Source organism: Arachis ipaensis, chromosome B3, assembly GCF_059453495.1.
Source record: "Arachis ipaensis isolate K30076 ecotype BB chromosome B3, ASM5945349v1, whole genome shotgun sequence".
NCBI lineage: Eukaryota > Viridiplantae > Streptophyta > Magnoliopsida > Fabales > Fabaceae > Arachis > Arachis ipaensis.
The window spans coordinates 109,668,984-109,685,654 of NC_142438.1; the positions used below are offsets into that span (position 1 = coordinate 109,668,984).

The window sequence follows — 16,671 nt, forward strand, 5'->3', positions numbered from 1 at the left end:
CTCCTTCATTGTTTTTGTTTTTAGCCATTTGCTTGTCTTTCCTCTTTTGATTGTGAATTGAATATTGCAGAGGATCATGATGAGAGTATACCCTTGTATTAAACAGGAATGAGAGTGTTGTTCAATATTAAGTTTTCTATTTTTCTAGAATTAAACATGATCATGATGGATTGAAATTTTTATTGAATTTGTATATTTAAAATTGTATATTGAATTTTCAATAATTATATTATATATTTAATGAAACCGGTTCAACCCCGGTTGGACCCCGGTTGAACCATTAAACCATTGAACCATTAAACCTGTCACCTGACCGGTTCAATAACCGGTCCGGTTCTCGCAACCTTGGCTTGAACTCATCTTGAAAATTGTACCAATGGTTGGTCTTCCAATAAACTCCGACATTTCTGAATGAACTTGCCAAGCCTTAAGGGAGGTCTTCACAAGCTTTGAACTCCCAAAATTGATTCTCTTGTATGACCGGATCCCAAATCTTATTTCTACACCTGTCTATAAGTGGCTCATCATCGCTCCAATCGGGTGGTTTAGCCTTGAAATTCTCATGTAAGCATGCAAACATCCTCCTAGACCCAATCAATTGAGAATTATACCAACCCTTGCAATTAGACCTTGAGCTTCCAACCATAACGAACCTAGGATGGTGTTGCCAATCGCTAACCATCTCCCTTTTACTCTTAAAACCGCAAATAGCTCTAAGTTGTCCATCCGTTTCAAGCAGATCATATTCAAGTGGGAAGGTAGAGTTTAAGGATAAGAATTTTACCCACTTAAATGTTGTGTTGGATGGTAATGGCTTGGGGGAAGGTATCTCTAGTGGCGGCCTTGGCAATGTATGCTTCAATCTCTTAGGCTCCTCTTTGATGATCTCCACCTCTTGACAAGCTTCTGCAACATTAACCTCTTCCTCAAGTTCAATGGGAGAGGATTCAATTGTGGATAGAAATTCATTGATTCTTGAGTCTATATCTTGATCAACCTCCTCTAAGTTTTCAACCATGATATGCCTTGGAGGTTGTACACCCTCCTCAACATCAAATTCAAACGTCTTGGAAGGAGGCTCTATGACTTGAGTTTCCCATGGAGGTTCTGCATCTCCTAAGTCCTCAACCACTTCCTCTTCTTCAATAATTTCGGCGTTCTCCACTTACTCTAGTACAAAATCTAACTCCTCCTTGATGACCTCCACCTCTTGACAATTTTCTTCAGGGGTCTCTCCTACCTCCACCTTTTGGGCCTCCTCTTGCTTCTCTTGAAGTATGTATGCGTGAACTCGATCCATTACGTCCCTAAGACGATCTCTTCTCTCTTGTTCCATGTCAATAGCGTAATTTGGATCATGTTGCTCTTGGATTGATGGACATGGGTGAAAAGGAACTGCACTAGAGCTTGAGGGTTGAGTATTGGGAATAAAGGATGATTCCACACGAGATATAAGATCTTGGAGAGTAGAAGTGAGACCGGTGAAAGTAGATATGAGTGTAGTTTGAAGCTCCTATTGCCCTTGGCGAATAACACTAAAAGTATTATCTATGGGAGCTTGGGGTGGATAGGAGGGTTCATTTGTTGGGAGAAAGGGCTCATAATGGGAAGGTGGTTCTTCTTGGTAAGGATATGGAGATGGTGAATATTGAGGTGGTGGTTCTTGGGGGTAATTGTGTTGGAATTGTGGTGGGTCTATGTATGGTTCATATGGTTCATATGGTGGTTGGTTAGGTGGATATGGACTGAGGTCATATGGAGGCGAATGGTGGAAAGGGGCTTGTGAGTATGGTGGTTCAAAGCTATGTTGAGGAGGGGGTTCATAGGCATATGGTGGGACTGGGGCTTGTTGGTAACTACAAGAGGGTCCACCATATCCATTGTCTTTGTACGCACCTTGGAATGGTTCTTGCTCATAGTAAGTGGGTGGAGGTTGTTGCCAAGAGGGTTGATCAAATCCTTATGGCTCCTACCATCTTTGGCTGTCCCATTCTTAATGCATGTTCTCATTATATCTTCCATTCCCTACAACATAATTTGAACCAAACTCATAGCCAAAGGGGTGAAAATTCATAGTATCAAGAGAAAATAAAAACAAAAACTAATAAGGAATAATGAAACTAAACTCCTAAAACTAGAAACAACTAACAAAGAAACAAAAAGGCAAACGTATTTATAATATTCACAATAACCAATAATAAGGCACACATTTGCAATTCCCCGGCAACGGCGCCATTTTGATGAAGGGGATTTTTGTCGGTAAAGAATTTCACAAATGAAATCTCGTTGCAAGTATAGTTTCTAAACATTCAAAGAATCCTTTCATACAAAAATTTGGTTGTCACTAAAACAAATCCAATAAAATTAAACCGAAGTATTTAAACATCGGGTCGTCTCTTAAGGAATTGCAGGGAGGTGTGTTACTTATAATTGGTTATGAGATTGTATCTTTTTGGGTTTTTGAAAGGTTGCACAAGGAATGTAAATGATAAGAAAATAAACTAATAATTAAGAAAGCTCTTGGCAAGGTATGAAAATTAGAAGTCCTATCCTAGCTATCCTTATCAATTGTGACATCAATTGTCTATTGCTCCCACTTAGTTAACCTCTAACTATGAAGGAAAATCAAGTGGATGAATCAATTTGATTCCTCAAGTCCTAGTCAACTCCTAAGGAAAGACTAGCTTTAGAGGGATCCAAATCAACTAGCAACTTTTAATTTTCAATTAACAAAGGAGTTTGATAACTCAAGAGTCTCCAATTACTCAACCAAAGCCAAGAGTAGAAAAATCTAACTTAAAACCCTCCCAAGCATTTTATCAAATAATTGGAAGGCACAACATAAAAACATAGAAAAATAATAAGAGATAATAAAATCTAAACAACCAATTGAAAGCATCAATAACATAAATTGAAGAAAGCAATCATAAATATGAAATACCTCAAATTGCATTAAATAGAAAATTAAATCTAACATGAAGAATTCATAAACTAAATTGGCAACATAAAGTAATCAATAAGGAAAAATAAATAAACTAGAATGCTAAGACAAATAAAAGTAGAAGAGAAACTAAATTAAATTAAGATAGAAACTGAAATTGAAAAGGAATAAAACTAAGAATCCTAAAACCTAGAGAGAGGAGAGAGCCTCCTTCTCTAGAAACTACATCTAAAACCTAAAATTATCTGAATGAAAGTTGTTTCAATGAATGGATGAATGATTCTCCCACTCTGTAGCCTCTAATATGTGTTTTCTGGGCCGAAAACTGGGTTCAAAACCAACCCAAAATCGCCCCCAGCGCTTTCTGCAGATTTCTGCACATGACGCATGTCACGCGTACGCGTGTAGGTCACGCGTACGCGTAGGTCACGCGTACGCGTAGGTCACGTGTACGTGTCGCTTGGAAAAATCCTTGTCATGCGTACGCGTCGCTGCCAGCTTTTCAATTCCTTCAATTTCTTGTATTCTTTCCACTTTTGCATGCTTCCTTTCCATCCTCTAAGTCATTCCTGCCCTATAAACCCTGAAAACACTTAACAAACATATCACGACATCGAATGGTAATAAGAGAGGATTAAACATAGCAAATTTAAGGCTAAAGGAGCATGTTTTCAATCAAAGCACAAAATTAGGAAAGAAAATGTAAAACATGCGAATTATATGAATAAGTGTGAGAATAATGGATAAAATCCACTCAATTAAGCACAAAATGTACCACGAAATAGTGGTGCACTAGATGGTATGAAATAAAATTTTTGGGTGCCTTAGAGGGATATTTAGCCTATTTCTTTAAAGATAGATATATGAAGAATAATGGCAGAACACTGGGTCAAGATACAGTGAAAAGGTCTGTATTTATAATCACAGCAAAGGTTGATGTACCGCTCTCTTATTATGTACCACTCTTTTATTTAACCAATTTAATTTCAGCAAAAATTTGGTCCATGTGTATTCGATTTAGGGTTGATAGTTGTTCAAACTGATTTTAATTTTTATGTAATTATTAAGTGACATCAAGTATAACTCTATATATGTATAATTGTATTATACTTTTAAAAAATACTATCTCATATATAAGTTTGAATTAAGCAAAAAATTTGGCTCTGTGTGTCCACTTTAGATTATTGCCATCTGTTCTAACTGGTTTTATTTTTTATTTTTTATTATGATGTGGCATCAAGTATAATATTGTATATATATAAATGTATAATCTTATTGAAAAATTATCAGGTGTTCCCCTGACAAAACGGTAAATACGATGTTCATGGTACGTTCAGGTAGCCAATAGTATTTTTGTCTTGTAGCTAATGTTAAAATGTTAAAAATGCCCACTCTTATAGTAGTGAATTGTCTGAAGTGATCAGCTGAGCTAAAGAATGTTATTGACTCGACTTAAAAGAAATGAAGCGAACGAAATTGTGCAGTAAGTGGGCCTCCCCCGTTTTATTCAAATCCAGTGAAATACAAACTATTCATAAAACCTTACCATTCTGAAAAAAGAAAAGAAAAGAAAAAACATGCACGATTATTATCATATTATTAATAATAAAATAAATATTTGCCTAAAAAATAATAAAATAAATCAATAAGAATTTTTCTTTTTGGCTCACATTCTCCATCAGCAGCAGTTAGTTGTTATTAATCATAGAAATTGAAAAATAAATCAGAACACAAAAAGAAAATTAGGCAAATAATACACGCATGCTAATTTATGCTTATATAATTTTATCAACTTCATATTCTAAAAATTATGTATGTATATTTTATTTGCCTTTGTTGATTTTATCACGCCTTTAATCCATTCATTAACATTTTAAAATCAAAACAAGTACAAAAAATGGGTTTATTTTATTTTATCAAGAATACAAAGTTTTAAGACATTCTCATCTGTCTATTTGCATTGAAGTAAAAGGTAATAAGGTTAAAAGCTTTTGCAACCAATGTTAAAGGTTTGAAGCATAAACGGTCAAATAATAATAATTAACTTTAAAAAAATTAACAATTAGAATGAAGCACACACTAAATAAAGTGTCGAGAATATTGTTAGTGCCTCCAGAAAAGGTACACCCCATGTTTGATTGATTAATAATAATAATAATAATAATAATAATAATAATAATAATAATAATTATTATTGGATGTTTGTATTACAAAAATTTGTGGTGGAGATGAAAAATATTCTTCCAATTTATGATCTTTTTATTTTATTAACGTTCTTTTATGTTTGAATGTCAATTTTTTTACCATCCATATTTTCAAAGTATTGAAAATGTTATGTATTTTTTATTCTTATCACATACTCTAAATGTACTTTGTATTCTTATTGTGTTTTTTTTTTCTAAACCAGAATTTGATTGTGATTTGTTTTTTGTTCTTTTTTTTGGGTCAGAATTGTTATTTATATTGTGAAAATTGAAGCACTCTAGCCAAAATTTATTAAATAAGGCCTACAAAGAAAATTCAATCCATCTTTCGAAAGGCGAAACGCTGGTTCTATAAGGCTCACATCCATAAACCCAACTCTCAACAACGAGCCAGCTTTAAGTAACAGTAGCTAGTAGCTAAAACCTAGCCTCCTTCCAAGCGGTTTTGGCAAACAAAAAACTTTAAACCCTTATACACTGCACAATGGTTAGACCAGTTGCACGTCCAACGTGGGCCTATTTACCTTCGTATCCACTACAACAGATATCCCTTAACTGCAACCATTCAAATTTTTTAAATTATATTTGGAGGCCTACAATTTTTGGAACAAAATGTTCCGTGTCCGTACAACGAAACACGTGAACATCTACCAACTTTATATGTTCCAACTTTATATGCAGCACTATTTGTATTTGAAAAATTTTCACATATACCAGCCACTTTATTGGTACAGCAGTATAACATGTACGAATCAGTGACCAGTAAAATTTTTGTCCTCTTGCATGCTGTGTATTGACAAAAAAGTCCATAAAAAGGCAAGAAAAAGACAGCTAAGAGTAATAAATCTGTGGCTAAATGATGATTTGTAATTGTAAGCCAGCCACATTAGAGTAAATTCTGGATGGCTTGGAGCTGATGGGTTCTGTATATCAAGTATGTATGTACATGGGATTATTCATTGGTTTGTAAATGAAAAAATAATTAAATAATGAAGTAGGCTGAATTATTTTTTACTAACATTAATGTATGCCCAAAAAGAATAGATAATTTTTTAATTAGTGTTCTAATAATACGTTATAATGACCCAAAAAATACATAGGTTATATAATTAATTATTTACCTATTATGCAGAAAACAATAAAACATTCGTTTTCTAAATTTTTTGGTCGAAAAGTTTAATTTTCAATAAATTTTAATTATTAAATCAGTTACTAAATTTATTACACAAATTAATTTTCATATTAAATTCTATAAAAAATAGACCAATCAACTTTTATTATTATTTAAAAAAATATTAGAAAGTTATTAAAATTTATTATTTTTTATTATCACTTAATTATAAACTCACTTTTTTTAGTTTAATTTTTTTAATCTAAAAATCTAATAACATAATTTTAGACATTAATAACTAAGTGATGTAAAAAATAATAAATTCTGATAATTTTTTAGTATTTTTTATTATTTAATAAAAATATGAATATCTATATAGACAAATAATTTAATATAAAAACTAATTTTTCTAATAAAATAGAACTTTAAAGAATGATTTGATAATTAAAATTTATTAGAAAACTAAAATAATGTTTCATAAAAATTTTCTTAAATATCGATCCAGTCATAAATTAATTAATACTAACTTACGATGACTAAGACTAGTAACTTTGTTCAATCCCTTAGATGACGAATAATTCACTACAAGAGAAGCACTCCTTAGCAGCGCCCAATTTCCAGCATCTCTCCAAACCGCTGCAGGTTGATGGAGGAGCTGCGGTTTTATGCCTCAAACGCAGCAAATCACATAAAGATCAGAGTGACAAAACAACCAAGAATTGGAGAAATCCATATCCAATTTCCCTCGTTTACGCGCGAACCCAAAAGGGGGCAAAGGCACCAATCACCAGGTCCAAGACTCACTCCCATGGTATACATTCCTTCCATCAGCTGCAGCCGCCACATCGTTCTGGGTCACTGATCTGCTGAAGTTGCTGTATATCTCCTGCGTGCGAAAGGAGGGTGGATACGCACGTCCGTTGTTCGTTCCTCCGCTGTGCACGTCCCGGTGTCCTCGCGAGGCTTCCCGACTGCTCCGGTGTCGTCATCCTCAACCTTCCCCCCATACCCTGTTGTGCGCCGCTCGTTATTTCTTAAATTTGCTTTGCTTCATTTAAGGGTGTTTTTTGTTCCTTGCAATTTACTAGCTATTTGATTGTCATTAGCAAGAAGGTTATCTTATTATAATATCCACAATTGTTGTGTGCTGATGGAATCGATGTTTCTAGTTGTCCTGTTTCACCCCTAACTCTTTAGTCAATTTATAGCTTTAACTGTGATGGCTGTAACTGTGCTGGAAAATTTGTCTATGGCTTTCCATTTTCCAGAATTTTGAATTCCCAAATCTTTATCCTCTTTATTTTAGTTGGTTTTGTGATAGCTTTAACTATGAGAAGAGCAAAAGAAATTTACACCATTCTCCTTTTTCTCAAAACATTCACAAAGTCAATCCATGTCTAAATTTCCACTTGAATGCAAGTAGAAAAAGGATAATTATAAACTGATATGATATGTGAATATAGGTCAAAGAGAGGAGTTTATTAATTAGATTCGTATCTCAGGTTATGAAATAACGCACGAGGATAAGAAACTAATAGTGAGTATTTTAAATAATTGAAAGAATAAGCACGATTTTTTCTTGGTTTATTTCAGATTAAGATTTTTTGGAGAATTGTAGAATTCAATGTTCATGACTTATACAGAGTACTTATAATTGTTTATTTCCATAGCTAGTAATTGACTTATGGCTAAGTATAGACATAATTATATAAGGGGTTAGAGACTTAACATATATTGATCATTCTCAAATGTAAACAAGGTATGTTCTTAATTTGAGAAATGTATTACTCCTATTATGTATAGAGTTGTTTACGAGAAATGAATAAAGTAGGGGGAGTATATTGATCATAATCATTATTGTTTGCTTGATTTAGGTTTCAAAGGATAATTAAATTCTATGGATTCAGGTTTCCAAAGATAATTAATACTCTGGCAAAACATGAAAGTTTGGATTTATTAACTTGAATATATATTTTTTGTTTATATCATGTCTTGGGTTTTGATTTGATTTCGGGTAATGCCTGTATAGTGCTTATGCAACCAAGTTGTAACTCATGCCTTTGCATGTATATTCTCGTGTGAAAGGAATACATAGTTACTTATGATAATTTTATCATGTGCTGCTCTACATGTTTTATATATGTACTAGCATATAAAATTCCTTATTTGAACCGCATGTATTATTATGAATTTATATTGCACCTGTTTGGTCACTTAATTATACGCATGACATAGATATTGGAAAGGCATGTCGCTTCCAATTATCTAATTTTAAGCCTATTGCTTTTTTCTTTTACGAGCTTTAGCATGTATATATTATTGCTATACGTGTCTACATATTTCTTGAGTTATTTAATGCTCTTGAATTTTTGTTTATTTTTTACACTTTGATAATAGTATTAAGTGATATTGTTGGTGGTACCAAATTTATTAAGATGCCCAGGATAGGTCGTTTCACGAAGAAATCAAAGGTAGACTCAGTATGTCAACAAATGCAAACAGGATCTGCTGCGGCTTCGTCCGTGCCCCAAGTGGATAGCCTAATTCCCCCCTCTGGTGGTACTGGTGCCGCTCCGACCTCATCTTTACGCCCCTTTCGACCATCCCGTATCGAACCACCGCCTGCTCCACCGCCTCCCACGAATAGTGCTCAACACTCGGAACCGCCTGATGAAGACTTAGACCCAGAGGCAGATGAGGTAGATTCTTTTGAGCAATACGTTGACAACCTGTTTGCTGCATCAGAGGCTCTGAAGCGCAAGAGACGTAAGACCACCGAATTTTGAGATGTTAAAACAATTGGTATACAATAATTTATCCCATGTATTTTTTTATGAGTAATTTCTTTATGATTTTATTGCATCTTGGCCACAGTGGTTACTCACACAGACTAATTATGATGAACAAAGTCCGATGGGACAATCAAGTAACTTCATTTAAGTGTGAGAGAGGCTATGAAGCCACCTAACGGTAGAAAGATCGTACTGAGGTTCAATGATAGACTGCAATCAGTTGGAAATGAAGCGGGTATACTAAGCGGCGTTGTCGGAATGCTGGGATCTGACTACACCAAATTCCCAATCTGCGAGAAGGACTGGAGAAAGGTTCGCTCTAGGGACAAGATATATAATAAATGTGTAAAGGTAAATTGTTATATTTTTGTAAAGTCCCTTTAACTTAATTCGACGCCTACCAACAATTTAATTCTACTCTTGCAGGAATTGTTCCATTTTGAAGAAGATAGTGGAGGAATTATCAAGCGTACGATATTAAAAATGCTAGGAAGGACTTGGAAGGACATGAGGAATCATTTGTATCATTACTTTTACGATGAAGAGCTGACCCTTGAAGAAAATATTAGAGGCCATCCACCGAGAATTACTGCAGATCATTGGAGATGGTTCCTTGATTATCGCAACAGTGAAGAAACAAAGGTAATTTATTTTTATCTGATATTTTAAAAAATCTATTTATGTCATATTGAGTTAGTAAAAAATAGTGTCTAGTAGCTCTTATGTTTGATGGGATAACAGGAGAAGTGTAGGAAAAATGCTGAGAATTGATCGAAGCAATTATACACTCATACTGGCGGATCGAAAAGCTTGGCAAGGCTCGAAGAAGAAGAGGTAATTTACTCTTAACCTCCTTTTTGAACATTCTCTACGTAGACCTATTAACTATTTAAGCTATATTGTTGCAGTCGAAACGACAGGGGTGTCCAGTTAGTAGGGGGGAGTTGTTTGTCTTAACGCACAAACGAACTAATGGATTCTATCTCCATGATGTAACCCGGACCACTGGTGTAAGTAATGTGTTAGAAATCGTTATGTTGTTTCTCATATGTTTTGTTTTTTCTAAATTGTGTTCAACGTATGTTTGGTTAGCAATTAGCTAATAAATGCTTTTGTTCACTTATCTAATTGTGTAGGAAAGAATTGCGGAGATTGAGCAACATGATGAATCATCAAGACGGTAATTAAAAGAGCGCTGATTGCCGGTGCAAAATACAGTCATTTTGCGGCCATTTAGACGGAACAATAGCGGCGGTTATCAAATTGCCGAAGATAAATTTAAATTTTTGGGAAAATTGGATAGCGGCGGTTAACCGCCGCAGAATACATTTATAAAAATACAACGGTTAATAGAACAGCAGCGGTTCAAAACCGCCAGAAAATGCATTCGAATTTCCTGTTGGCCAAATAGCGGCGGTTTCAAACCGCCGCTAAATCAATCGACGCCAATCAAGTGGTTTTCCAGCGGTTGTGCCAGCGGTTTAACAAAACCGCTGTAAAATCAAATGTCCACGTCCTGTACAGCAACGGTTTTTGAACCGCTGATAACTCGTTTCGTGGCGGTTATAAACCGCTGCTAGTCCTCCTGCAAACCGCTGCTAAGAGGCGGATTTGCTGTAATAATTTTGCATCCCAAATAAAACTAATTTAATAAAAGTTTGTTGAATCAAAGGTTATGTTTCATGTAAGGTGAACTTGCTCTATCTATAATCATAAACATGAACAATGTTTACTTGTTTTGTCAAAGACAAGTTTTTAATTTTTTGTTATTAGGATCTCTTCCATCGATAAGTGGAATAGATATATTGGTAATGAATTAGTCATGATATTAATGATAATAAAAATTTCATGATAGTAATTACTAACATTATAATAACTAAACTAAAATTTTTTTGATTTTTTTTTGTAGTGTCTTGATTAATATACGATTTTTGTCAAAAAATATTAGTATTTGTGTTAGTTTTTATACTTTTTTAAAGAAATAGAAACTTTATTTAAATAAGCACTATAAATGATATTTTTTTCTTTCATTTAAATCAACACTAGCCAATAATTCATCATGTATATATTACATAATTAAAGAATTATGCATAAAGTTTATTTTAAATATAAGTAATTTTAATTTTTATATATTAAAAATATAAAATTATATAGCAAAAATAAGAGAATTGAAATCATAGACTAGTTAATTTTATGTAATTACTAATAAAAGTATATATGATACTACTTAGCAATGATGTCAAAATAAAACTCGTTTTTTTTATTAATGAAAAAATTTTCATTATACTAATTATTTATCTTCTTTGCTTTAACTTGTGTATATATAAGAAATCAAATAATGTTAAATAGGATATCATCTTTAAAAAATCTTTTGCACTTAATTTTTTATTCTAAATAAATAGGATGATAAAAAATAACTTATTATTATTATTATTATTATTATTATTATTATTATTATTATTATTATTATTATTACATTTTTAACAATATTTAATAAACTATACTTGTTAATTAAATTAAAATATTGTAACATTAGTTCTCTTTGGTCTATATATATATAATTGATAGTTATTTTAAAAATATCTATACTTGATAATTATTTTGAGACTTATGGTATATTTTTTAATATGACTAAAAATGAATAAATAATTTGTCAAAATTGAATATTAATTAATTGTTCAAATTATCAAAAATATATATATACTAGTTACATATTTATTTTTATTTGGTTCTAACTTCTAACATATGAAAGGGTTATTAAAAAAAAAAGTGACTTTAAACTTACTAGTTAGTATGACTTAGTTTATTCTGTAACATATGACTTGGGAAAAAAAAGGCTAAAAATTTTGCAATGCACATACAAGCTGCACAAACATGGAATTTTGAACCAATATAAACTGGGAAAAGAAAAGACCAGTTGTAAGTGTTTTATGAACTTTCTAAATTACATGCTCACAATAATGTTACCAACCCAATCTGAACCGTATAAATTATTTAATATAAATCTTAATGGTTATGAGACGTGAAATACCAATATGTCAGGAAAGGACAATGGCATTAGTAATCTACTATACGGACTACGGTGATGCAACAACACAATAAAAAAAAAGTTCTTTTTACACTACATAGTGCCACGTGTTGCATAATAAAATTTACCATTTGTCAGCCAGTGAACTATATACTACTCTCTTATTATATATAGAGAGAGAAAAAAATTTTATTGCTTAATAAAAGTTTGGGTCCACGCTGGACTTCCATACAAGGATGAAATAGGGATTTTTCAGATAAGAACTGAAGAATCATAAAAGAGAAATAGATAGATTTGGTGGTAAGAAGGAAAAGTCATCTTCTTCATCTAGTTGCTGAGGGGGTGGTGTTTCGAACTTCTTCTTCACTGCAGGTGGCCACTTCAACAATTCGGTTCGGGTTGAGAGCTTCACCTTCGAAGAAAAATTTGTTTCTTCCTTTCCAGATTTCCCAGAGCAGATACGCAGCATTGTGAATCTTTCTTCTTCTATTTCTTTCAATTTTTAACTTCTCAATCAAACTCATCCACCATTGCCAAAGACTCGTGGTCTGATGAAGAGTAAAGATTCCCATTCCTGCAAATTGCCACACTAATTGCGAGGTTTCACAATTGATGAGGCAAAAAAGATATTCTTGGGATTCTTTCGTGCAATCTTTTACCCGTAGGTATACCATTGTGCATGATCTTCCATAGGAAAATCCTCACTCTTGATTGTATTTGTAATTCCCAAATTAATGCCCAGAGTTTCTTCTCGTGACACTGGACTGGGAGCATTTCCAGATAAGGGTGATAGAATTAGTAAGCCACTTGGTAGCCTGAAGCAGCTGCGTATCTTCCTTGTTTCTCCTTGGGCCAGGTAATTTCATCCTCCCCATTATAATGCTTGTCTGAAAAATTGGTTGAGCTATATCTGGATTAAAAATTTCTGTGATAAATTGTTGGTTTCACTGTCTATTATTTGTGATGAACTAAGATACCCATTCTACTTGCATGTTGTTCGGGTGTTGCATAATAGTCGATAAAGGGGGTAATTTTTTATCCATGGGTCTTCCATTAACTTCACTGATCTGCCGCTTCCTATCTCCCACTGAATTCCCTTTTCAATCACTTTTCTGCCTTCCAACTTACTTTTCCAATCCCATAAGGGGTTATTTCCTACTCCTTCCTTAAGAAAGGATGTAAACCTGAAATATTTGCTCTTATAGACTCTGCAAAGCAGTGCATTAGGCCTGGTCAAAATTCTCCAGCCTTGTTTTTCAAGCATGAACAAATTAAAAGCTCTAATATTAAATTATAGCCTGTCTTGTTGTTTTGGTCTGCACATCAGATTCAACCCTATCCACTGCATTTTCTTTTCATTCTCTTCTTGGCGCCACCAAATCTGCATCATCATACTATGAAGTTCTTCCGTGAACGTATCTGGTAGTTTAAAATAGTTCAACGTATATAAAGAGACCGCCAATGCTACTGCTTTAATAAGAATCTCCCTTCCGCTTGCTGATAATAAGGATCATTTTCAATGTTGTAACTTGTTAGAAACCTTATCCTTAATATAGGAAAACATTGCTCTCTTAGATCGGTTGATAACTGATGGTAATTCAAGATATTTATCTCGGTTACTGACACGGGGAACATTGAGAATAGCTACCAGGTGATCTCTAACTTCCGTAGGGGTGTTGTGGCTGAAGAAAATGGAGGATTTGTCTGGGTTAATGACTTGGTCGCTTACTTGAGAATAAGTGTGAAGAATAGTCATTAACTGTAAGCAATCCTCTTCTGTTGTCCTATTGAATAAGATGGAATCATCCGCAAAAATAAGTGATTGGCTGTATGTCTGTGGAGCAGATAGCAGGGGCCCTCTGCACAAAAGAGAAAAAGGTAGGAGGATAAAGGATCACCTTGTCGCAATCCTCTATATGGTCTAAAGAAGCCATGAGGTTGACCTTCCACAGTAACAGAGTATGAGACCGTCGTCACACATTCCTTTAACCAACCAATCCATCTCGAACAAAAATCCATCTTCTTCATAATCGCCCATACATAACTCTATTCCACCCTGTTGTACACATTATTCGTATCCATTTTCAAAGCTAATTCTTGAGAGCCGGACCTTTTATTCTTGAGAAAATGCATGAATTCGTGAGCAATAAGAATATTATCACTGATAAGCCTGCCCCTTATGAAAGCACTTTGATTATGGCTAATGACTTTATCCATAACACTTTGCATATGGTGCACTATTACTTTTGACACAATCTTGTAAAAAACCGTACTGAGGCTGATTGGTTTTATATGCTTCATAGAAGTAGTGTTAGTAATTTTTTGAATAAGACAAATATGAGTATGGTTAAAGGCTCTAAGCATGTACCCACCCGAAAATAAACTAACCACAGCATTAATAACATCAACTTTCATTACCTCCCAGAAGAATTGATAGAATTTAGCTGTGAAACTATCTTCACCAGGAGCTAAAAAAGGATTGATAGAGAAAATAGCCTCCTTGACTTCTTTATCTGATACTGGTCTTGTTAATCTTCTATTAATGTTGTCATCAATTTTTCTTGGAATGTCAGAGATAGTTTCAATTGGGTCTTCCGGATTAGAAGATCTAAACAAATCCTCAAAATAAGCTTGAGCTACTTCTGCAATACCATTCAGATATGATTTTTCTGCACCATATTCTGCAACAAGACAAGAGATACAATTCTTCCTATTCCTAACTTGAAATTTGGTATGAAAGAACTTGGTGTTCTTGTCACCCCAATTAAGCCACTGGATACAAGATTTCTCCCTCCAATATCATTCCTCCATGTCATAAGCTTCTTCCAGCTCAGCCTTTAAAATTCTGATAGTCTTACCATTTGCCGAACCTCCCTTTTCCTTTTCCTCCATCAACCGATTATTAATTAGGGAGATTTGGGCCTAGGAGTTAGAGCTATGAGTCTTCTGCCAATCTACAATTGTATGTCAACATTTCTTTAGCTTTTAATGAAGTTTAAACATTGAAGATCCTTCAAAATCATCCCTTCATACCTCTTTGATCAAATCCATGATCACTTTTTTATTGCACCATCTTTCTTGGAATCAGAATCGTCTCTTTGGCTTTGTTGTGTGTGTATCCGAGGTGAGTGGAATCGGTCTATGATTTGATCTCATGTCAGTTAAATGAGAAACCAAGGCACTTGGATAGGAATTCCTCCATGCTTCTGACGCAAATGCTCTATCCAATCTTTCTTTGATGTGGTTGATGCCATATTGACGGTTGGTCTACGTAAATTTTAGTCCCTCATAATGCAGATCTATCAAACCAGCCTCATTGATAAAGTTTTGAAATTTTTGAATTGAGGACTCTGACTTTTCTCTACCTCCCTCCTTTTCATGTTGGGCTTTAATAGCATTAAAATCCCCAATGATGATCTTGAGTTACTCTCCATTCCTCGTGACCTCAATTAGCTCCCTAAATTGAAGTTTCCTTTGTCTTTTAGCCGTGTTAAGATGCACCCCATCACCTTCCACCTCCTTTTATCTCCTGGTACTTCCAACTTGAATTGAATAAAATAGTCTTTGTAGTTGATTACTTGTACTCTCCTTCCAACCAACTACCAATCCACCAGCAATTCCATTTGGTTCCAGACAATACGAGTGTCCGAAACTTGCTTTCTTGAACACCTTCTCTACCTTTGAGGTGGTGTTTTTAGTTTCGCAAAGGAATACCACCTCAGAGAAATGAGCCTTACACAGCTCTTTCATGCTGTGAACCGTCAGGGGTTTTTCCATACCCCAACAGTTCCACATCATAATCTTCATGGATTCTTGGGTGCTATTTGTTGGGTGACGCCCTCCCCCATAACAGCAAGAATTAATTCTGGATGGCAGATCTTCTTACTCCCGACTTCTTTCTTTGCTTCCTCGGTTCTCCTCTTAACTCCTAATATTTTCCTCGCTAGCTGGCCTTTCCTCATCATCTTTTTCAGCGAAAGTTTATGTTTACCTGAGTCCTCTGTGAAGCTCTTTACACTTGAGGAGCTGGTCTGTTTTTGGCTAGGAACCTCTTTCACTGCCAAAGCATTTTTACCCCGTTCTTGCCAAAGATGTCCGTTGAAATATCAACCCCTGTTGCCTCCTGAATTTCTGGTTTTTCTTTTAGAATTATAGTTGTATGGGGACTGTTCTAAACCTCTTCTTTATCCTTATTACTTATTCCTCTTGTATCTTCCATTGATAAAGAAGCCAATCCTTTGAGCAAGTTAACTGGTGTTGGAGGTTTTGGCCTCACTCCTATCCCTGTTTCATTGCTCAGATTATTAGGATTTGCATTCTCTTTTGATATTTTCTCCCTTCTCCCGAATTGATCCGCCCTTATCCACCCTCCCTACCTTTTCTCCGCTACCCCTTCATTCATTGCATCCCGTAGTTGAACACCATAAGTTCTAGCTTCATGCCCAATGTGACCACAATAGTTGCAAAAATTGCCAAGTTTTTCATATTTCAGATTTACCTCCATGATTTTCTAATCAGACCCAGCGATCTTCAGAATTCTGCGCAAGGATTTAGTTATATCCAAATTCACTTGAATTTTGACAATCTTTTCGTGC

The 16,671-nt window shown here is 34.4% G+C and overlaps 1 protein-coding gene and 1 long non-coding RNA gene across 2 annotated transcripts; both read left to right on the forward strand.

Moving 5' to 3' along the window:
• Window positions 1-9,210: 9,210 nt before the first annotated feature.
• On the forward strand, window positions 9,211-10,232 carry LOC110269758 (uncharacterized). The gene is made up of 4 exons (XM_088507352.1): window positions 9,211-9,360; window positions 9,475-9,690; window positions 9,957-10,058; window positions 10,185-10,232. Exons 1-4 carry the CDS (start codon window positions 9,211-9,213, stop codon window positions 10,230-10,232), a joined length of 516 nt encoding a protein of 171 aa, XP_088363478.1.
• Window positions 10,233-12,362: 2,130 nt separating this feature from the next.
• LOC110270252 (uncharacterized) lies at window positions 12,363-13,891 on the forward strand. The gene is made up of 2 exons (XR_002359566.2): window positions 12,363-12,741; window positions 12,819-13,891. It is a non-coding gene; the product is annotated as an uncharacterized LOC110270252 (long non-coding RNA).
• The last annotated feature ends 2,780 nt before the right edge of the window (window positions 13,892-16,671 follow it).

Bases quoted from the DNA above. Each gene is read 5' to 3' on its own strand.
- LOC110269758 (XM_088507352.1), top strand. From the start codon at position 9,211: ATGAAGCCACCTAACGGTAGAAAGATCGTACTGAGGTTCAATGATAGA. The intron at 9,361-9,474 runs GTTCGCTCTAGG...CTACTCTTGCAG, and splicing joins GCGAGAAGGACTGGAGAAAG to GAATTGTTCCATTTTGAAGA. The intron at 9,691-9,956 runs GTAATTTATTTT...ATATTGTTGCAG, and splicing joins GCAACAGTGAAGAAACAAAG to TCGAAACGACAGGGGTGTCC.